The sequence below is a fragment of the Dicentrarchus labrax genome, unplaced genomic scaffold (genome assembly GCF_905237075.1).
Source record: "Dicentrarchus labrax unplaced genomic scaffold, dlabrax2021, whole genome shotgun sequence".
Lineage (NCBI taxonomy): Eukaryota > Metazoa > Chordata > Actinopteri > Moronidae > Dicentrarchus > Dicentrarchus labrax.
In genome coordinates this window covers 18569382-18592167 of record NW_026136703.1, presented here as the reverse complement: position 1 = coordinate 18592167, position 22786 = coordinate 18569382, and the positions used below count along the sequence as shown (strand labels likewise).

General features: G+C 42.2%; 1 protein-coding gene across 24 annotated transcripts in view; it reads right to left on the bottom strand.

The window, feature by feature from the left end:
- Positions 1-314: 314 nt before the first annotated feature.
- tnika (TRAF2 and NCK interacting kinase a) overlaps positions 315-22786 on the bottom strand; it is a 58740-nt gene continuing 36268 nt past the window's right edge. Inside the window, exons 11-36 of one of the 24 annotated variants that reach the window (XM_051396343.1) lie at positions 21913-21979; positions 21586-21784; positions 20761-20877; positions 19677-19763; positions 18535-18765; positions 17602-18159; positions 14311-14475; positions 13479-13745; positions 12739-12845; positions 12166-12281; positions 11453-11550; positions 11276-11299; positions 10297-10365; positions 9945-10051; positions 9642-9744; positions 9255-9404; positions 8837-8948; positions 8579-8749; positions 8330-8473; positions 7700-7834; positions 7320-7420; positions 6927-7076; positions 5291-5308; positions 4079-4238; positions 3273-3412; positions 315-2994 (exon numbers count right to left, since the gene is read on the bottom strand). In XM_051396343.1, the coding sequence (XP_051252303.1) occupies positions 2911-2994; positions 3273-3412; positions 4079-4238; positions 5291-5308; positions 6927-7076; positions 7320-7420; positions 7700-7834; positions 8330-8473; positions 8579-8749; positions 8837-8948; positions 9255-9404; positions 9642-9744; positions 9945-10051; positions 10297-10365; positions 11276-11299; positions 11453-11550; positions 12166-12281; positions 12739-12845; positions 13479-13745; positions 14311-14475; positions 17602-18159; positions 18535-18765; positions 19677-19763; positions 20761-20877; positions 21586-21784; positions 21913-21979 (3680 nt within the window). In that variant the 3' untranslated portion in view covers positions 315-2910. Of the gene's footprint in view, positions 2995-3272; positions 3413-4078; positions 4239-5290; positions 5309-6926; positions 7077-7319; positions 7421-7699; positions 7835-8329; positions 8474-8578; positions 8750-8836; positions 8949-9254; positions 9405-9641; positions 9745-9944; positions 10052-10296; positions 10366-11275; positions 11300-11452; positions 11551-12165; positions 12282-12738; positions 12846-13478; positions 13746-14310; positions 14476-16823; positions 16995-17601; positions 18160-18534; positions 18766-19676; positions 19764-20760; positions 20878-21585; positions 21785-21912; positions 21980-22786 lie in introns of all 24 variants that reach the window. The other 23 variants (XM_051396351.1, XM_051396345.1, XM_051396346.1 and 20 more) reach the window with 23 other exon arrangements.

The following is a 22786-nucleotide window of genomic DNA, read 5'->3' as shown; positions in this document are numbered from 1 at the left end:
ATAGCACAGTTTCAAAGTTGTGTTCTTTGATAGTAATAATGACATTTGGACACTATTTTCTCTCCCTCTCTAACACACACACACACACACACACACACACACACACACACACACACACACACACACACACACACACACACACACACACACACACACACACACACACACACACACACACACACACACACACACTTGCTGTTAATGATATACTCGGACGGACAAAGTCTGAGGGTCGAGGATACAAATGTGCACACTTGCAAAAAGACGCTCACAAACACATCCGCAAAAAAAAGAAAAACACTGCTACACAGGCATAATGCTCTAGTTTCATTTATTTCTCTCTTACAGCTTTTCTTTTACAAAACAAAGAAATCCCAAAACAGGACATTAGTAATGCTCTTTCAAAATAAAGAAAACAAGAAATAAACAGAATAAAGAATACAGTGGTTTTGTCTTTGAAAGGAGAGTCCTCATTGTAATGACCATCAGCATTTTCCAATGGGAAGAGTGAATTCCATGTTGGACAAACATAGTAATAATGCCCCATTCACACTTGCTCATTAATCATACACACAGATGCATGTTTGCTCACACAGGGAAGACAGTGGTTTCTTCAGCTCGGCTCTTTATTGCTAAAATGCTAGCCTGCCCCCCCTAACAGAGATCAGTGAACCTAACTAACAGCTGCACAGGAACAGCTACTGTGGGGGGAAAAAGTCCTTGAAAATATAACAGAAAATAATTTAACAGAAACTCAAAAAAACTCATTACGTCATTGGGAAATTAGTCTTTTGTGTGTGACCTTTTCTTTTGTTAAACATAGGCCAACATACTGCCAAACCTGCTGTGCAGCCACCAGAAAAAAGGACTAATGCATTATAGTCTTCCTCCAAGTCCACCCTCAATAGTGTTATAAAATCATGTATTAATGACTGAGCTGTACGAAATATTTAAAAAGAAATGGCACAGTTTTGTCATATCATATTCAGTTACTCCTTTCAAAGAATAAATCAAGTCCTAAATTTGTTAATGTATATCTTCGTTAGAAGAGACAAATTACATCAGCAATGTGTTAAAGTTAGACAGTAACACAAAATAAAATGATTTAAAGTTACCAAACGGGCAATAAAATGATTAATCATAACGTGAGCCATAATCTTTTGGCCTCCTTTTTTGTTTTGCTTACATCATGCTAGGCACTGTACAAACAGGTAGGAGCCAAAATCAGAAGAACCGATCAGGGAGGAGCATTGTCCAAAAGGACACCACAGCTTTCAACAATGAGTGCTTGCACATGCACACAGTATTCAGGATAGTAGCTCATATCCTGTTGAGGTTGTATTCAGGATAAACTGTCCATATGCGTATTTCCCCTACAGCAACATGGCTGTGCTCATGAATAGCCAAAACATTGCTGTGTTAAAGGAATCAGAAACATACTCCAAAAACATTAACCACAAATATTGCCTATTTTTAAATGCTTGGTGTTCAAATACACCAACTCATAAACTCCATACTAAGAAGATAATATCATAAATCTGCATGTAAACACACTCAATGTTGCTTTGATCGCATTAAGGTAAAAGTTTGCGCACACAGACTGAATTACTTGACCTTTTTCTGGACATTGACTTTGATATCCCACTTTGATTCGGACATGATTTGAATGGGACTCATTTCAACATCAAGTCAAACACACACCCACTCATACTTTTAATGCACACACACTCACACACCCACTAACATACACTCCTGATTTTCAGAGACACAGATGTGCTGTACATTTCATCAAGCTTCAAAGACTGACTGACTCAGCCGCAGAAAAAGAAAAGAACAGAAAGAAACAGAATGAACAGAATGACGCTCTCATTGTTCATTTAATATTACAGTATATCTGATGCAGCACCTTCAGAGTTTAAAGACGGAATAGTGGAAACAGGGAGATGATGCTGATGGCAGATGACAGGAGGAGGGAAAGAGGAAAAAAGGAGGGAAGACGACAGAATGGACCAGTCATTTCATTTTAAAGGGACACAGACATAATCATTGCATACTGTTACAACCCGCCTGTGACAGCAGAGTCTCACCGCATCTCTATCAGCGAAATGCGATCGAACATTAAATCACAATTCAGTTTATTCAGAGCCCGGAAAGATGGCGGGAGGAGGAAGAGGAGGAGGGGGAGGGGGAGTGACAGAGGGGAAAGGAAATCAATCAGGCTGTCCGCTTTCACCGCCGACATCCAGAGTAGATTTGTCATCCCTCAGCTGCCCTCCCTACAATGTCATATTCAGAAGTACGTATTAAAATTTATATTAAATCTTATTCATCTATTTCTCCAACCTCTGAGGTGTAGTTCAGCTGAAATGAGCCCACACATGCCAGATAGGAAGGGAGGAAAATGGAAGACATGGGTGTCAAAGGATTGAAAAAGTGACGGCTAGATCTACCAGGAAGGAGGGAGGGAGCAGTGTGCGGACAAATGGAAGAAGAAGAGAGGCAAGAGGTGTACAGAATTTCTACAGTTGTTGTACACTTGAATGCACTGGTCCGTTCGCAGAGAAGAGACAGACAAAAAGGGGAAAGAGTTACAGACAGAGACAGAGAAAGTAGGAATATTTGGAAAGTCAGTGGCACCAGTTTGCCAGTCAGTTTGAGTTACGATGGCTTCTGCATGACCCAGCATAATCTAGGGTAACATGTTTCTTCATTTAGAACTGGTCTTTGTTGTTTTTCTCTACGATAAGTTTTTGTTTTTTGTCTACACCGTTTTAGTCTCTCAGGTGTTAAAAGAGTTCTCTTGCAGCCTCTCGGTCAATTGGGTTCATTTGTGAGATCTGCCGGGGACCCAGGTGGGTCGCCGGGCTGGACAGTGGGACAGTGAGGCAGAGTGGACAGTGGGAGGCGCCATCACCAGTTCATCATAGAGTTTCTGTTGAGGGTCATGAAGAAAACTTGGCTGCTACCTCCCGAACGCACCGATGCGAAGAATACCTAAAGGATCGAGAATATTCCGAACATAAACGTTTTAATTTCTCATTTCTAAATGTAATCAGCTCTCATTAACTACAGATCACAAATAACGATTTATTTTTTTATGATTTATTAATTTGCTTTTAGGTTCTGTTAGCCTGTGTAAGATCTATGCAAATCAAACGTCATGCTCACAATCCATGTTATAGCAGCTTCTATATATAAATGTGTGTTTTTAAAGCTATACATACAAATGACTGAGAATCAAAGCGCACGCAATCAAACTGTGGTTTATTTACCTTGTCGTTCCGCTCACAGAGGAACTTGAGTCTCTGGGCTCTCTTGTGCATAAAGACTCCATCCAGATGACCTGTCTCCACAGAGCGGATCTCTATGGCTTTCTCACCCCAGCCCATAATCTGATTAGAATGGATATAGGCTGGGAAAGAGAAAACACAAGAGAACAATAAGTGATGATGGAAAACGAATATGAATAAACATGTCATCAGAATGCCTTATGTAGAATCCAGATTCAGTGGGACTAGCCCAAAAAGTGGTTGATTTAAAGTGTAATGCCACTGGCTACCACACAGGGGCAGTAAAATACAAGAAATTAAGTGGTATTTTCTATTGAAACAGTGTTCATGCATACATGTATACATTTCTTGGTTGCCCCCTCTCTCTTCCTCTCTCTGTGTCTTACTCCTTTGAATTCCCTATTGATCATCTATATCCATTTTTCATCTTTCTCAAACTTTTACCCTCACTCACTTCTTTCTTGTTTTTGCTAATCAGCACTAGAAGCTGTGAAGGCTGATGTTACAAACTGATGTTTGAATGCAATTAAACTTTAAAAGAACCCCCATAAGTTCAGTTCTCAGCTAATTCACAAGACTTTTGATCTGCATTGCGACACACACATGCACAGGCGCTGAAATGGGTACTAGCATATATCACTGTAGTTATTTAAACCTCTTAACTGGTGATTTTTAATTTACATCTTTGAACTGGGGTTTTCTCTGTGATGTTTTAATGACTGCAGTGTTTATAAAAATGTATTTAAATCAACAAAACACACATAAATACACATGTGGGTAGGACATACCAACAGAGGTAGGCATCTCTCCCCACTGTAGCACCACGTCCTTGGTGATTCTACCATAGGTGTTCACGTAGACGCCCTCGTCTTCGTAACACAGCAGCATCTCCATTCCATCAGTTTTAGGGAGCACCACAATAGCATGGGGAGTCACCTGGCTCTGGATCTATTACAGATACACACACACAGAATAACATTTTAGAGGCTTTAATTAAATCTGTCAAATGTAATCGTAATCTACATTAGATTAAACTATTACAGAGGTTTCATCGTGGGCATTTAATGCAACAGAATTTGGCTCGCTCTTTGACATTTTTTTGGACTGGCCTGCATTCTGTAATCCTCTGAAGAGCAAGTTTGTGGACATTGACAAGGCTGCCAAATATCAGGAGCATCAGTGCATCAAAAGGTACAGACTTTGGCTTGTTGTCGGAGGAGCCTTGTTCTGTATAATAAGTGAGTTGTCAAACTATAGCACTTTTCCCTGACCTTAATGAACAGAAACAACACCAGAAGAGTTGGGAACAGTAACACACTCAGACATAGCTTCAATCTGTGCACTTTACCCAAAGTGTAGCCTAGAGACCAACCCCATTATTTGTGCCAGCAGGCTCTCCTGAGGTGTGACTCGATACTACTCTTCAGGAGCACAAAAAGGCATCATATCAGTGAAACAAGTGAGTGATAAGGTAATGAAAAAAGTCATCTTTACCCATGAGTAACTGCATGTACTCAAGAACAAAATGGCACGCACTTATTGCATCACTTCTGCTTATTCTGACCACATTAGGGAAGAAATGTACACACTGTATCAGATATGAAATATGGTAGCACTGTAACCTAACAAAAGCACTCTGTGAACATCAAACTGTGGTGTTGGTGGTTTGGCGAGAGTGAAGTTTAGTTTTTGGAATATTGTCAGGTGTGTGATAAACATCTGATGGCAATGCATTGAATGAAATTGCAATTAAAATGTAATCATTCTAATAAATAAGTTGGTTTAATTCTGCAGTTTTTCTGTTGTGGCTCCAGCATAACTATGTGATGTCTCCCGTGGGTAAGATGAATTTTTTCATGCAAACCGATTTCTAGCTAAGTTGTACATTAATCTCTACTCTAATACTGCACACAGACACATGTAGTACTTTTGTGCTGCCACTATGGGGTTTTACTAAAGATCTATTGATCTAGTCTAAAGGGTGGATGGCAGGATGTCACCTTCGTCTGTTTGGCACACTGGAAGAGAAGTTGGCAGGGAAGGAGAGAGAGAGGAGGCAAGGATTAAAGGCAAAAATCATAAAAGGCAATCACCTCAAAAGGTCAAGAATATTCTTTAATAATTCTTGTGGTGCACACACACAGTGTAAAGCACAGCTCAGTAAAGCTCAGTTGCTCTGTGTCATCAAATGGAACACAGGCTACTGCAACCGCCTGCAACTGTGTGTGCTTACATCTGTATTCAGTGGTTTATATTTACGGAAATACTGCCACTAAATCAAGAGTTTGGCTGAACTGTGTTTGAACTTGATTTCAGTAAAAGCATGTGATTAGTGAAGCCAGCATGGAACAAACTAATCTGCATACTAGTACCTAAACTGATTTACCACGCAAAAAAATAGACAAATACTGATGGTGTACCTAGCTTCCATGAGTGATTGAGTGACCAGAATGTATAAAGCAGGGGAAGAAAGTATATTTACTCAAGTGCTGTACTTGAGTGCACTTGTAGTTTATGTACTTCACACTTCTGCTCCAGTTCAGAGGGGAATACTTTTTATTTATTTATTAACTTATATTAGTAGATCTATTATTAAAGATTAAGATAAGATCAGGCTTTACTGATCCCTGTGGAAAGTAATTAAAACTAGCTCCACGTTTACCAGCTGCAACATTAAAGTGATTTACAAATGAATGCATCACTAATTATAATACAATAACATTTTTATATTTGGGCCATTATGCATAATGAATACTTTTTGTACTCTAAGTATATTTGATGCTAATACTTTTGTACTTTTACTTAGAAACTTGTTTTTTTACCTAAGCAAAAGATCTGAGCACTTCTTCCACTACTATTTCTAACTGACTGCATACTGCCATGATAAGAAGAAGTATGCTAAAAGAATATGCTGACTTTTTGACAGTAATGCTCTTTGGATGACCTTTGTTGCAACAGGAAATTTGCGGCTACTACTTCTGCATGGGGCTGCATCAATTGGAACATTATTGAAATCGTCGAGTGCAATGTCAGACGCAATTAACCGTTAATGGTAAAATGTGTGATAACACAGCATTATAATCAAGTACTGTAGTGATGCAGAAAACTGTGATGCAAAAATAACCATTCCCACTAATCGTGACTCATATTGCGATAATTTTTTTTTACCATATCATGCAGCCCTACTTCTTAATGTTTTGTAATAAGAGTACTTCAGTCATTTTTAACTACATCCTGTGTTCTTGACATAGATAGTCCAAGCCCAATGCATCATATTTAGCAAACTAAAAAAGTATCTGATTAAAGAGGTAAAGCACCCATCAATCTCTTACTTGCACGACAGCAAATCAATCAATGAGGTAATTTGTCAAAAAAAAGTTATTGTATTCCTAGAAGCCAGTCCTCATGAGACCTCATGACCTTGACACAGGAGGAGAGAGCAGGTAATGCAGAAGGAGTTGGGCAAGCAGGACTGAAGAAATACTGTTATCCCTCCTTACGTCATACCTATTGATCTTCATTCAAATTCATTAGAGGTGAGAGATCCCTCACCTCTATTCTATTAAAAAAACATGTTTATTGAAGATATACAAAAGATACACACACTGACATATACAAGCACAGGCCTGCACTTACATGTGAGGGGATGTAGATGTCGTAAGGGTTGCCCGAGTCCACGTCAATAACATGGAAGCCGACGCTGGAGCCATAGATGACCTTTAACCTCTGACCTTCCTCCACCGTCAGGTCAACCAGCTGGGGACGGTGCTGCAACTCAGTGAATGACTGACAGAGAGGGAGAAAGAAACAGACAGGGGAAGGAAAAGAAAATAAGTGAAGCAGGAAGAGAAGCGAAGATGTCGAGGGGATTGAGGGTGATGACAGAGGAAAAGCCGGAAAGACAAAGTCAGAGGGAAACAAACACAAACAATAAAATGATCAATCCAGTCAATGAAAGTCGTGCTAAAAAAGATGTCAGGCCTGTAGACATACAATATATGCGAAGTATAAGCATGTTTGCGTCCATACCTTAAAGGCCATGAACTTGTGGTAGGGTTTGGGAGCCCAGGCATAGATTTCCACAGAGTTCTTCAGCGCAATCACCAGGAACTTAATCCTCTCATATTTTACTGGAAACATGAGAAAGATACATTTTTAGCACAGACCACATTTATCATAAACCAAATGCCAGATCAGTTAGTACAACCTTGATACCATTCTAGTTTAATAAAAATAAATACATTTATATACGTATAAATAAATATATACACACACACACACACACACACACACACACACACACACACACACACACACACACACACACACACACACACACACACACACACACACACACACACACACACACACACACACACACACACACACACACACACACAGATCCTTACCAACTTTATAATGCACACAGCCCTCCAGCTCCCCAACTGTAATCCAACCCTGCTTCTTCTCAACTTCTGGGTCATTGTGTAATATTCTGTTCCTCAGCCAGGATAAGTAGTAGACACGCAACTTATTCTTTTTCCCTGAGAGGGAGGGACAAAGAGATAAAGAGGAAAAATATTAAATCTACTGGAATGAAGCTATAAAATACCCAAATATTTTAGAAACCTACTCGGCTGTAAACAGCACACAATGGCAGATTACATGTGACTGACCTAGAACAGTGGTACTTTTGTATTTTGAGAGAACAGAAAGAAGCACACGTGTATATTCCATTACTACTCTTGTAGTTATTTACCAAACATGTAATGCTACACATAATGTTTATTCTTATCTATTCTTGAGTTTTACTTTTCACATTTCAAGCTTATTTGAATTTGAGAGAATAAAACATGTCAAACTCATGAGTTCTCATCAAAGACACACAATACATTGCCAGGACCAAATTAATATTGCAAAAGGTATGATGTGAGCAACAATCTGGGGCCAGATAAACAGGAGAAGGGGGCGGGATGTGTCAACGAGCACGCACTTGCATGTGTGCGCACACAGTGTGAGTGTGTCTGTGTTAGACCTACCAGATATTGTGACTAGCACATTGAGGCCCTCCAGCACATCCATCTGTAGGAAGCGCCGCCTGGTTATCAGGTTATAGACTTTTCCTTGTCCACTTCGGTCAAGCAGCATAAGACCATTCTCTGTCCCAACCAGCAGGTTCACACCTAAACATAAATGAAGAGTTAGACAGACACACAGAAAGACAGATGGAGGTACAGGACAGTACATTTTTTGTTCTTTTATAAAGGAAGATGGAGGACCCCTCTTACCCCAGAGTGCAGCACACAGGATCTCAGAATTGAAGCGTTTCTTGTATTTGCGGATCTCTGGTGTGTCACTGTGGGGTCTGATGTTGGTAGGGTTGACGTTGACCACAGAGATCTTTCTGGCTTCGTTTAGTCTGGCCTGCTCCTGCCTCATCAGCTCATTTGCAAACATAGCTGGGATACCACAGGAAAAAAAATTAGCATAAAGAAACTGGTTGAATATGTAAATGTGTGACCAAAGCTTTCCCATGCTTTGCTTACCTGCCGCTGAGTTATCATCATCATCATCATCATCGTTTTCACTTGGGGAGGTTTGATAAACTCGTGGATCAACAAATGGGGTAAAGGACGCTTTCGACCCGCCCACACCAAACTGTGAGACAGAAAACAATAAGTCAGTTATTGGAAGCAGCCTACTGCACGCACGCACGCACGCACACACACACACCTATTTGCCTTTGTTGACAGATGTAAAAATATATTATGCAGTTATGCAAGTTTAATGCAAATGTGTTTATTGTCAGGTACAAGACATAAAATACAAAGTCACTGAGTCATTTATACTCATTTGAATAATTCATTTGTTAGCTTTTTAATATCATTTTAAGACCTATTTCATTAATTTAACTTTATGTTTTATTTACAACACTATATTCATGAATGTGTATGTGTTTCTGACCTCAGCCATGTCGCCCAGTTCCTGCAGGGCTGTAGTGGGTGTGGCTGAAGGAGAGTTGCTTTGCTGCACCAGGTCAGGGAGGTTACCATGGTTACTGTGATTCCCGAACCCATTACTCTCAGTGTGACCACCTCTCCTCCTCTCCTCTGCCTGAGACACAGCCAAAAAAGAGAGAAAAGAGTTGAGAAACAAAGGGAGGGGGATAAAAGATAAAAGATGAGATATAATGTTTTCTAGGAAAATGAGGACAGTAGAAGAGAAAGAGGATTAGGTTAGAATATAAACAAAAACTGTATTTTTCTTTCATTCTTTTCTCTCTAAATCCATGTGTCCATGTTTTGCGTCTGTGTTTGTGTGTGTGTGTGTGTGTGTGCACACAATCATTACCTCTCTCATCACTAGAGTGCCGTCCTTGGAGCTATTATAGGCTTCTCCCAGAGAGTTCTCTGTCAGCCCTCCATACGACTCACCGCTGCTCTGCACTGCTGGCCTGCAACACACATGCACACACAAAAAACACACACAGACCCGATTATTTACAAAGCAATTTTGCCAAAACAACACTGACAAGCTACTGGCATGTCACATATTCCAAAGACATGCATATCTCAACACAAATGAACACCGACAAGTCCAGCTGGAAAAAAACACAGAGAGAAGGAAAACAAAAAAACAGAGGGGACAACTTACATGATGCGGGGGATGTCACTAACAGCAACGGTCCCATCGTGGCCTACGGTCTCTCCATCCTCGTCGCTGCTCTCTGAATCTTCACTAGAGGATGAGTAGTCCGTCACCTTTATTAGAACGCAAGAAGCAGAGACAAAATAAAAAGAGCTGGTAAGAAATAACACTGTGGTAAGACAAGGTACTTATCAGGGTACTATTTTAATTATCTCAGTATCTCAGTCTTAGTACAATGGAAATTAGCTTTTAGCTTTATTATATTTTTATTTTCAACTATGTTCATTGTAGACAGACACTACAATAAAAAAAAATCTATCTATCTACTGGTCATCATCAGTATTAAATGTCATTGTACCTTGACTGGAGGTCTGCTGCCTTCCTCTACCCTCAGTTCTCTGAGTTCCTTTGCCAATGCACTTAGGTCCTATAGAGAGGAAAAGAAGTGGAGAAGGAAAAGAAGTCAGTTAGTTCATCAGTTCAATCATCAGTCTCAGAACCTGAGGAGTGAAAAACCAAATCACATTCAGGGACAAGGGGAGCAGAGAGGGGCAAAGAGAGGGACAAATCATCGGCATCATGACAAGGGGACAACTGATTTGTTGTCACACAGATATCTGGGCCTGTAAACATTTCCTGGACCAAGAGTGCTTATCTGAGACCACTTTTTCTGCTTAGCCACACTAAATTTTTTATTTTGACTTAAAAGTGATCACAGATCAGCACTTTTATCCGCTCACAAGCAATATATTAACTTTGTGAAGACGGGTCATAAGAAGGGAGAAAGACAGATAATCAGGCTTGATGTACTACTGGAGTGCAGCATCAATCTGCACCCCCTCTACCAATCACCCCCATGCCAACTGGCCCGTGGTTCCTCCCCTCCCCAACCCAGCCGATGGATCAGACCAAATCATGCAGACGGGGTGGGGGACCGTCACACACGGTGGGCTTACCAGCTCCTCCTGACCAGTAACCGTGACAATAGAGAAACAGGAAAAGAGATTCAGAGACTGTTCAGGTGCTTGGCAGTTCAGGTTACACACAGGCGCGCCCACGCACACACGCGCACACACGCACTCACTACACATGCATGCATACACTCACACACACACTCGCACAAGCCCACGTCCACATACACTCTCTCAGGTATGTGTGTAGAAGCACACATGCACTGCCATTGCCATTACATCCCGGTGTTTTAAAGCTAAAAGAAACAAATGTCATCTTCTTGTGAAAACTCCACCATGCCAGGGGAAAAAGAGGGGCTCTGGAGATCGAAGCAAAGGAAAACCAGGATAAAAAAAAAGGGGGGGGGGGACTCAAGTGTCACTAACCTCATCTATGGCTTTCTTATAGCTCTGAAGAATGAAAGGACAAAGAGATGGAGGCAGAGAAAGAAATAAAGAACCAGATGAATAGCAGGAAAAAGGAGAAGAGGCCTGTAGAAGATTCCCAGAGAGGAGATTTCTGTGATAGAAAGTGAACGTGTGTGTCTGTGTTGTGCGACTCACTGCAGGTCTGCTGGGTCTGGCGGATTCACGGCCCTCCTCCTGTTTGGGCTTTGCCTCCTGATTGGCTCCTGGAGGGGATCTTTCCTGCTTGGTTTGACCTGGTCAGAAGAAGAAGTAATTACATATTTGATCTGCATACACACACACACACACACACACACACACACACAGACTTTAACTATTTCATATATTTCTTACCGTATCTTGATACTTTCGGTCTCATTTTCTTAATTTTTGCCATATTTACTGTCAACCCCATTGCAAAATGGTAACAACATCCAACAAACATGAAGGAAAACCGATCCTACCATACTTCAACCTCTCTCTCTGTTTGTCAAGGGGAGATCCATGCATATCTTAGATATCCCTCTGGCCTGTTGTTTGACACATCCCTGTACGCCTCTCTCTATCAACCTCTCTCATTTCCTCTCTTCTATCTCTCCGGAGGCTGAGAGTAACAGGGCACATCAGACAGGTTGATCAGAGCAGAACTGCGACTGACAATGTCCCGCTGATAGCCTCTGAAACTCGCTGAAGCCCTGTGAGTGTATGCGGATGCTTGCGTGTTTCTGTGTCCACATTTGCATGTATCCAAGAGCAAGTATGTTCACCGTTTTTTAATTGTTTGCATGCAAGCGTGTGAGTTCATATATTTGGTAGTGTAGGAGTGTGCATGTCAGTGTGTGCATGTGTCAGTTAATTTTTTTTAGTACCTCTCCTCTCAGCTGAGCCTCCCTGAGATGAAGGGGAGGAGGAGGATGATGAGTTGGAAGAAGTTCTTTGCAGCATGGCGTCCAGAGAGAGCTCTGAGCGCCGCAGGTCTGGGTTACTGAAACAGGAGGAAATATACAACATATTTAATTAAAACAGATGTAAGAATTGTATAATTGCCATGTTTTCATATGCTTAAAATCATTTTAGGCAACTGCTGCAGTGTAAAAATAACATTGATGCAGTATGATGGTATTTCTGCAATCATTTCTGCTCAACAATGTCAAATATTCATCCAATTTATTAATATATACAGAACATTTTTGTAATTGCATTCAATTATGTTTTATTAATTTTATTATAATTAAGATATACAATAAAAAATAAGCAAGAAATCTTTTTAAAAGTCCGAAACAAAAACACCAGAGAATTATTTAAGGTAAAGAAAAATATGCATCAACATAAGCATACGTGTGTTAAGATGTGGCTTAAAGGATGATCTCTAAGCGATAGAAGTGACTTCAGGTGTTTAGTTTGGACTTAGGAGATGGATGATGTGCTAATATGAGCTTTACCTGGCCCGTATGAGCTGAGAACCTGTGCGAGGGCCCAGACCTACTCCTCCATTAGGGGAGTTCTTCCTGACCAAGGCTGGGGAGATGGAAGTGGTCCTCTGGGGAACCTGGATACACACAAATACACATAGACAAAAGGTCACCGTTGCTGGTACAACTTGGCTTTTAATCCTCCAGCAAGCAGTTCATATGTAGAATGTTTTTTGATTATTATATTGTTAATAAAGTTGCATGTTTGTATAGTAGAAAAGAAAGTCTAGAACATTAAACTGTGGGAAGTGCCACTCTAAATACTTAACTGTCAGCTTTTAGTGTTAGACCTGTCCTGGTTAACAATGCCAGCTAAGTCTTATTAAAACAAATTCCAGGTAACTGCAAGTGTTGCCTTTCACATCACTGTGTGTAATTTCTTGTGGATCAACGTCAGCAGCTCTTTTCCAGAAAAACGGATTAAACATTTCAAATCTGTGCCATTTGACTAGAGGAGAAAACGCTGTGTGCAAAGTTCACTGCACATCAGCCACTTTGTAACCAAACAAATAAGAAAGATTAAGATTAATCAAATCAGTACTGAAATATGATTTCCATGATAAGGTTTGTGTTTAATTTGATGCAAAGAGCATATTTTCATAACTAACTTAAATGAATAAGAAATGTAAATGCACAAAACACAACACTGAAACAAGTGGAACTAACAGATCTAATCACAGCACTTCCTTTCTGATTTTTAATTTTCTGACCTTGGGTGGGATGTCCTCCTCTCTCAGCCAGGCGGTCCTGTCCCGATCCCTGTCTCTGTCCCGTTCCCGATCCCGTTCATCCCTGCCAGTGGTTCGCAGTGGAGGTCCGGGGGTGTCGGAAGTGGGGTCTGAGTTCTGGCGGGGCATCTCGGGCCTGGGGGAGCCCATGCTGACACCCTCACTCAGAGCTGAGCCTGTCTGGTCCTGCAGAGACTGAGAGCCAGACATGGAGCTGGTGTGGGTCTTCACTGGAACCAGGTGAGCCATCTGTAGGAGTGAGAAAGCAAAAGACAGAGGGAGAGATGAAGGGGATGAGTCCGGTGGATGGGAGGAGGTCGATGTATCGGTTAGAGGAAAGAAAAAGGAGGAAAGAGAGAGAAGGATCGATGGATGGAAAAATATGTATGGAGAGAGCCAGTCCATAAAGGGACAGAGGAAAAGATGGAGACACAAACAAATATAAATCCAAATAGGGAGAGAAATGAACAGAGAAATGAACAGAATGAAAAACACAGTAGGGAAAGGAGAGGAGAAAATACAGACAGAAAAGGGAATGATGGGATAGAGAAATGAAGGAGAAAATTAGATTGACAGATACTGATACATTATCTTTTAAAGGAGTTCATGGTACAAGGAGCAAGTAGTTTTTGTTTGGATAGACTGGTCACTAGGAAACACACCAAACATTCACATGCCTCTTTTCCACACACGTACAAGCACACACACACACACACACACACACACACACACACACACACACACACACACACACACACACACACACACACACACACACACACACACACACACACACACACACACACACACACACCTGTGGTTCGATGGAGCGGTGGATGGGTGGGGTGCGGGCGGGCTGCATGCCCCCGCTGCTGAAGGACTCGGAGCGGGGAGGGAGGGAGGGGTCCGAGATGCGGTTGGACACTTTGTGCTGCAGCGCTGGGGAGCTCTGTCTGTTTAGCTTAGATCGCTCCTCCACCTGGGACAACACACATACCACTGTCACTCACAGCCAAGCATGCAGCACAACCAATCACCACTCTTAACCCCCCCCCCATGCACCCCTACAAGCCACCAGACAATCCTAACATCACTTGTGTTCTCTCACATCACATGTTGGCCTGTTTTTATGTTCACAACTCATGATAAAACTTCTGTTCAAAAGGATTAAGTGCAAGTCTTGTTTTGTTTTTGTAATCTTAACAGCCTTTCCCTGGAGAATTACACAGTTGGCACAAACCCAGACTTCCACAGAAACTGTCATACTGGCATATCTCCATATCTCCATATCTAGAATAGCAGGTGGTGGTTGCCAACGTGACACACAATTATTTCTTTATCTACTTATTTGTTGATTTGTGTCTCCAAGCCGTATTTACAGTTGAGGAGTAAGAGTGTCTGGTGGCTGTTGGGAAAGGTCAAGAATTATCCCTGATCTTCTTTAACTAACACCACATTTAAACCAAAATCACAGATTTCACTATGTACAAAGGCAGTGCGTGCACACATACCAAACCATGATTGATTGTTAGTGTACATAGGAGTTTGAGTGAGTGTTTCCACTGACTTGTGGGAGTTTTGCGTGTGTGGAGATGCCAACGAGCACCAAATATTGTGTGAGTGAGGAAGGCAGAAAGCTCCTCTTGCCAGTGTAATCAGATTATCAGATTATCTGCTGTGCAGTGAGAGAAGGCTCCGAGGAATGCTCCCAGCTGCCCAAATCACACTTTTCCACTCTAAACAATCTACTCATCGGTTGGTGGAGGGTTGAGTCATGGCTCAGCAGGGCATAGTGTCAATAGCCCCCAGGTAAACATGCGTGTGCAATGAGAACTATCCCCTTTGGAGGCTTTCTATAATTCCGCATGAGCTCATAATCTAGTAGGATTATTCAAGATTATGACCTGGGTCGGAACAACTATGCAATACTGTGTCATTGCTCAAATCTTTATTAGTTGCCTGCTAGGGAGTCAACTACAATGAGGCAACTATGGCATACATGGCGGCAGAAAACTTCCCATATATTTTGTTAGTTGTTCAACTGGTATGAAAGGCAACTACCGATGAGGCCAAGTACAAAGAACCAATGGAAAATAAACATTTGGTGAGTTTAATCTGTGGAGGCAGTACGCAATTGAGGTTAGCATGAACATCAATTGACCTTTAAGAAAAAGAGAGATTACAATTAGAAGATTCCTTTACAGAAGAAAAACCTTTTGGGTAGTGGTGCTTAAATATTCATTTTGTGTGCATCCATCATTGGATTTATCTTCAGCCTGCCACCCAAAAGCTCTTTCTGCTGTGGCAGAGATTCTAAGAGGTAAAACAAAGCGTTAGTTGAAGGTAATTGTGGCCACTGCCACATTTACAAGGACACAGAAAAAGATAGAAGAAGAGCAGACGTAGGACAGAGGGCATCCACTTAGGATTCAGGTTTCTTAGAAGGATTCCACCACCCCTTGGCCAGGACCCATCACCAAGCTGGGAATTAATTGACTGGTTGACTGACCTAAAAAGAAGTTGGGATGGGTGGGTTTCCACGTTGACAACAACACCAATATGGATAGGAGGGGAGGGCTCTCTGTGATTAGGGTGGCATGGTGGCTGGCTGGGTGGGGGGTTAGGGCTGGGATGTGGTTAAATAAGCTACCGATGGATCAGGGTGATATTTGAGACTTTCCCTGCATATCGGCACCTCTCCTTTGGATCTCAGTCCCAGTGGAGAATATTTTGAGTATGAGATTAACAAAAACTTCAGCTATATCAAATTCATAAACATGCAAAGAAATTAACAATATAATACATGCACTTTGTAGAGATAAATATAGATATATTTACAGTATATATTTAATGTACACTTTGCGTGTGAGTGTATGTATGTACAGTATGTATGTATGTATGTATGTATGTATGCTCTTGTTCTTCTATCTTTGTGAGGACTAATTAGACTTTTGCACCTTGAGTTGTTTAAGGATTAACACTTGGTTTTAGGGATGACTTTAGAATTAGGTTTTGGTTTTGTTTTGGACTACAGTTTTGTGTTTTTAGGATTAGATTGGAAAGAATTTGATTATAATGTTATCTTTTGTCAATTTCAGTTCATCATATATGAAGTTGATAAAATTTGGAGCTATAAAAGAAGTGTGTGTACCAAAACTGTAATGTTGTGTCAACCAGTACAGAAGCCAAAACAAGGTACTACAAATAGGACAAGAGTTCAGCATGTTTTTCTTATGGTGGTTTAGGTTAGCATTTAGGGCTAGGGAATACATTATTTCGGTCACAAATATAGAAGTACAAAAATGTGTGCATTTGCATGTGTTGTACCAATGTTCTAGCACTCTGCTCCAACAGATGTGATGCAGAGCTGGGTCTGGGATCCATAGGGAGAGCCATACGGGGAACAGCGAGGGGTACAGGAAGGTGAGCTGGAGGGGGGGGGCGGGATGTGTCGGGGGAAGAGGAGGTGGGTGTTGATAGGTGAAGAAGACTCGTAGCCTGTGTTGAACACAAAGTGGTCAGGAGAGATTAGAGGGGACAAGGTACTGAAGGAACACGAGCTTGAGGATGTGGGGGAGCAGGAGGATGAGTTTTTTGGAGAGGTGCGAGGAGAAAGGCCCAACCATGGGGCTGGACTGGTTGGAGAGCTTGATAGCAAGCAATGAGAGGAGCTATTCATATGTCTGACCACAGCCAGGTTCTGTCTGAGTAGCCTTGCTGGGGCAGAAACAGTAAGGTCACACATAGAGGAGCTACCTCTTATTGCATTCTGCTGACCTCTCCCTCCTCTTCTGTCTGTATCAGACGTAGGGAAAGGAAAGGGATTGTTATCAGGGACTTTAAGAAAATTGCCAGTGTTGGGGGCAGGTGAGTAGGAGTTTCTTTGTCTAGGTGAGGCGGAGTGGAAAACACCATCAGGGAAGGATTGAGAGAGGAAGTCAGTTGGGTCAAATCCTGTGACCTCTGAGCCCAAGGGCCTCATTAGGCTCTCGTGACTGACAGCTGACTTCTTAGCTTTCTCCCACCCTCCCAGATACTCCGGTTCTATATCTACATCTATTCTACAGGAAGGTGAGTGTGACCTGCCGCGAGGACGGCCACTAACCCGTTTGACTGCAGGGATGGGAACAGGGATAGATCCAGACGGGGGTTTCTGGACCTGTCCTGGAGACTGAGGATAAGGCTGAAGGGCCTTAAGTTGTGCATCTGCCCTGTCTGACCTGTCTCTAGGCTTCTCTTTCTGATTACTGGGCCCCAGAGGATAGGGGTTTGATATGGGATTAGACTGGCTGACTGGCTCTTGACTAGAGTGCTCTAGCTCTTTATTACTCTTACTATGTCCCTTACTGGGCCCTTGGCCAGCAACCTCATTGTGTTCCTGGATGGACCCTGGGCTGCGCCCCCTCTGACTGAGTTTCTGAGCCCTAAGCTCTCTGACCTGCTGCTTTAGCCCTGGATCTAGGGGTTCTCCAGGGTCTAGTGAAACATGGATATGGGGGAGGTGGGTGGAGAGGCGCTGGGCACCATGGGACGGGGTTCGCCTAGGGGCCTGAGCTCTGTGTTGGCCATGAGAGCCAGAGGATGAAGCCGGTTGGTTGAATGACTGGTGATGTCGTAGTTGGGAGTGGGGCGGGTTACCCTTAACAAGCTGCTGCTTCGGGACCTAGGAGTCAGAGTCAGAGGAAGGTAAGCAACAAAACAAACACACACAAAGCAGACATCACAGTGTGATTATTAAAGTGGCAGTGTTAACTCCGAAGTATTCAAAAAGCACTTTCCCCCTCCTTTTCACGGGGAGGCTGCTTCTAGTACGACCTGCTAAATAAGATATTAAAAACACAAGAAGGCCACTGGGTGTGTATGTACAATAGGAGTTGACATTACAGGCATCATCACCAATACATGCATATATTTAGTGCACTGCTTTCCTCAAAGTTGGCTCTTTGCACATCAAACAAATGTGATTTCATATTTTGGAAAATGACTCACATTTATAGTTACATGCATGTCTTTGTACATCATGCATGTTGCAACTTACCTCTTTAGCCCAGGCAGGCTTGTCATTAGGATTGATGATATCTTTGTAGTGGTAAAGTTGTTTCTTCTCTGCTTGCCTTCCCTCCTGCTGTGGCTGCGGCGGCTGCTGCTGCTGCTGCTGCTGCTGCTGTTGCTGCTGTTGTAGAGACACCAGGTAGGCTCTCTCCTGCTGGAGCTGTCTCTGTAGCCGCTCAGCCTGCCGCTGCTCCTCTATCTGCTTACGTTTGTACTCCTGGAGGGAGAGAGGGAGAGGGGGTATGGGACGGAGGACAGAGATGAGATACAGGCCTGTTTCTAATGTCAGATTCGAGTCACAAGTTCACAAATCATGCAAAACAGAACCATTGAACACAAATATTAACGACATTTTTCACAATTATAATCACAATTATAGTAACACTGATGATGGAAAAAAGACACAAATTACGAGACATAAGGCATTGGCAAATCTTATGAGACAGGGGAGCGGAAGGTAGGTACTGAGAGGGAAGGAGGATGGAGGCAGGAAGGATGGCAGTAGGGAGGGAAAGGGAAGACGGCAATTTTTGGGCCACAACACATTCCTGGGTATTGGTGCGTGATGCAGCCTCTGGAGTTTACATGGGTTAGATCTCAAAAGGTTTCCTCGCAGGCTCTTTCATGCTCTCATTTAATATTTTTTTCAAATAGGATGCAAGGAGAAGTGGACAAATACATACTGTGGATTTCTCGCACTAATAAAGCACAAAATGGTAGCCCCAGACAAGACAGACGCACTGAGAGAAACCCTCTGTGGAAAATAACAATGTCCTATTTTCTCTTGGATGATCCCACTTTGTGTGTGCCAGCATGATTGGTGCTGACAAAACAGTTTTTTCGGCACCCTCTGGGGAATCCTTTGAGATCCAGCCAACTTAATGGTACTGTACATGCAATCAGTGATCTGAATACACTCAACACAAGCATTAGAGATAATCAATTCATTGTCTGAGCTTCGTGTTTTTCCTCAAATCTGCTGCAGCTAACAGGTTGACTGACTCAGACTGAGGATTCCCTCACAGTCAGTTCCTCTGTACAACTGCCACTAGGGCGCATGCAGTGGGGATAGGGGGCCACACAGCACAGATGGGGAGCAGTAGTAGCACGTGGGAGGGCTATGGTTACCAGCAGTAATGCCTGCTCCTGTAGTAGCTGCTGCTGGAGAATCTCTAACTGCCTCTGTTCCTCTTCAAGCTGTCTACGGATATACTCCTGAGCAGCATGTCGGCACAAGGAGACAGAAATAGACAGAGAGAAACATCAGGAAATCTGAACATCCAAACACAGACAGAAAGAGGAAAGACAGAGATAGGAAGAAAAATAGAGAAGATAATCTCCTGAGGTGGCTGTGAATAAGGAGAGACGATGAGAGTCAGAAGCCAGATGAAGCGAAGAAGACTGTGTTCTCGAACAATTGTAATGTGTTACAAAGGAAAAAATGACAGAGAAGAGACAGACCAAAAAAGACGTTTGAATATATCTTTCCAAAACACTTGAAAAGCGTGGGAGGAGAGCAACGGAGCGATAAAGAGGGACCAGGACAGACACAAAATACACACCAGAACAGCAGTAAGTTCAATGAGAGGACAAGGGAAAGAACTGTTAAAAGAAAGCAGGAACGATGTAAAAGGAAAGATACAGAACAAGCACATTACATACATGAGCAGAATTAAAAGTTTTTTTATGCATGCATGAAGATATTTTGCCTTTTCTTTTTTTTTTTTTTTTGAGTTTCATTTTTTTTTTTTACATTAATTGCAATTACACTTGATAAGCGGTTAGACTGAAAGATGACTAACATAAACATACAGAAGGACATAACCAGAGAGAAGGGAGGTGGTAGTGTATTGGTAGCTATTTTACATGAAAGATGCAAGAGAAAGAAGAAAGTGACCTGACAAAAAATCGGATTGGAACCATGAGCACAGAAAAACAATGTATCATCAGATTAATGTCTGGTTTATGTGTGTCTAAAACTGAAATCCTAAAAAAAAAAAAAAAAACACTAGGAAAATACGCCTCTGAGGAAATTTAGGAAGACAAGCAAAATCAGACGGGGGAAGATGTAGCCATAAAAAGACAACAGAAAGTTAAAGGGCATAAGAAGGATTTTGGACTCGAGTTGTCATCATGTTACACACTTCTGTGGCACCATATTGTCTGTCTGCGAACAGTATGCATGTCATAACATTACAGTAAGTGTATGAACCTGTTCTCTCTCTGCATGCCTCCTCTCCTCCTCTCTACGGAGCTGCTCCATTTCCTCGTAGCGCCTCCTCTGTTCCCTCTCATGCTGTTTCCTCAGCTCACGTTCTCGCTGCTGCTGCTGTCAGGAGAGCAGAAGCACAGGAAGATTCAGGATCACAAGAGAATGAGTTGTCTGTTTTCACACAAATTAAGAAATCCTCCCTCAGCAGAGATTCACACACAACTGCTGTAACTTTAATATGTGAACCAGTTTGATTTCTTTTTTTAGAATATCAAACCTTCCACAATGGGTCTTGGCTTAGATTCTTCTATTAATACTGGAACTGTAGCACGTTCACACAAATATACAAACATATGCCTTCACACTCGCACAAACACACATGCATTTTCACAGACATACACTTGGCCTTGGGTGGAGGGGTCATGTTAGTTGAGTCGAGTCACGGTGCTTAGTCGTGCGTTGGGAGGCAAACCCTGGTGGGAACCCAGAGAGAGCACAGATTATGGGCTAAGGATTTCCTTCTGTAAGCCTGCTCTCTGGAACTAAGAGAGGGGCACTGGGGAAAGTCTGTGTGTGTGCCTCTCTCTGTTCCACTCTTTTTCTTTCCTGCACCCTCTACCAAATAGTAAATGAAAGATTTTGTAAGTTTCAATTGCCAGAATGGCATCTGAATTATCCTATGTGGTATAATCTCCAATGATGAATTTGGGCATTCTATATTAACAACGTATGTTCGCTTTTTTTATACAAGCTGTTGTAGATATATGAATTCACCAAAGTCAGAGGTCATGGTTGATGTCTCCTCTTCAACCTCCTGCAGCTTACCTCCTCAAGCCGCCTCCTCTGTTCCTTCTGCTCCTCGATGCGTTTCTGTCTCTCAGCCAACAGTAAACGCTTGTGCTCCTCATTCTGCTGTTGCTCCAGCTGCTGCCGCCGCTGCGCTTCTGAGCGTTCCTTATTGGCCAGCTGGAGGCGCAGGAAGTCCCGCCTCAGGGTCGACTCGCCAGGGATGTTGATGATGGAGCTGGGAACGGACAAGTGAGAAGGCAGGAGGTTTTTAAGTTAGTGAAGAGATGTCAAATGTGTTTTGGAAAAAAAGTTGCGTACAGCGTGTGTTTGTGTTTATATTTGTACATTTGTGAAGACACTGACCTTGGTTCCCCCATGTCTCTTTCTTCATCTTCCTCTTCACTGCCACTGTACTCATATTCTGTCTCATCTGATGAAGAGAGAGGAGAGAGAAAGAAAAAATGTAATAGAATAAAAACAATGGAAAGGAATAAAACTAAAGTGAGTAAGGTAATAACCAGCAGAGAGCGAAGCCATTCCGCTTTACGTTTTTCATTTTTCACTTGAACTACCTTTGTTCATTACTAAACTGCTCACGATTTCGGCATTCCCAGATCCTCGCTGCTTCAAGGCACTTTCTTTTAGCCGCTTTGAATAAGAGTATAAATTGTAATTTTACTGTGTGTAGCGAGGTGGAGAACATTAGCTTGGAGCTCTTTCAGTCAAACAGGGCTTAAAGCATAACGGTTGTAGAAGCAGGCCGGCTCTTCCTGAGACACATCCACACGGACCTGTCCTCCGAAAGTGACAAAGTGACAGCTGGAGAAAGCCGCAGTCTCAACAATGACAAGACATTTCTATACATCATCATGACGTCCGCCCTGCAGTATGTTGTTTCTTGAAGCGGTTAATGTTGTTCTTACTGCCGCAGTTCTGTGTGCGAGTGTCAGTCTATCACTCTGACTGAATGTGTGTGTTTATGTGTCATGACGGAGTGGAATTGAAGTCTGTCACTTTTATTTCCCGCCTCGCTGAAAACCATGAAAGTGACGACACGTGTGTGAGAATTTACATCTGTATCTACATCTGAAAGTGTGTAACATCTCACCCTTGCAGCCACTTTTTTTTGTGCAATGTGTGTATTTTTGTGTGTGTTGCAAGAGCACTCTGAATTTATTAGGTGCGCCATGCTGAAGCTATAATCCTTATAATTTTTTCATGATACTATTTACTGCAG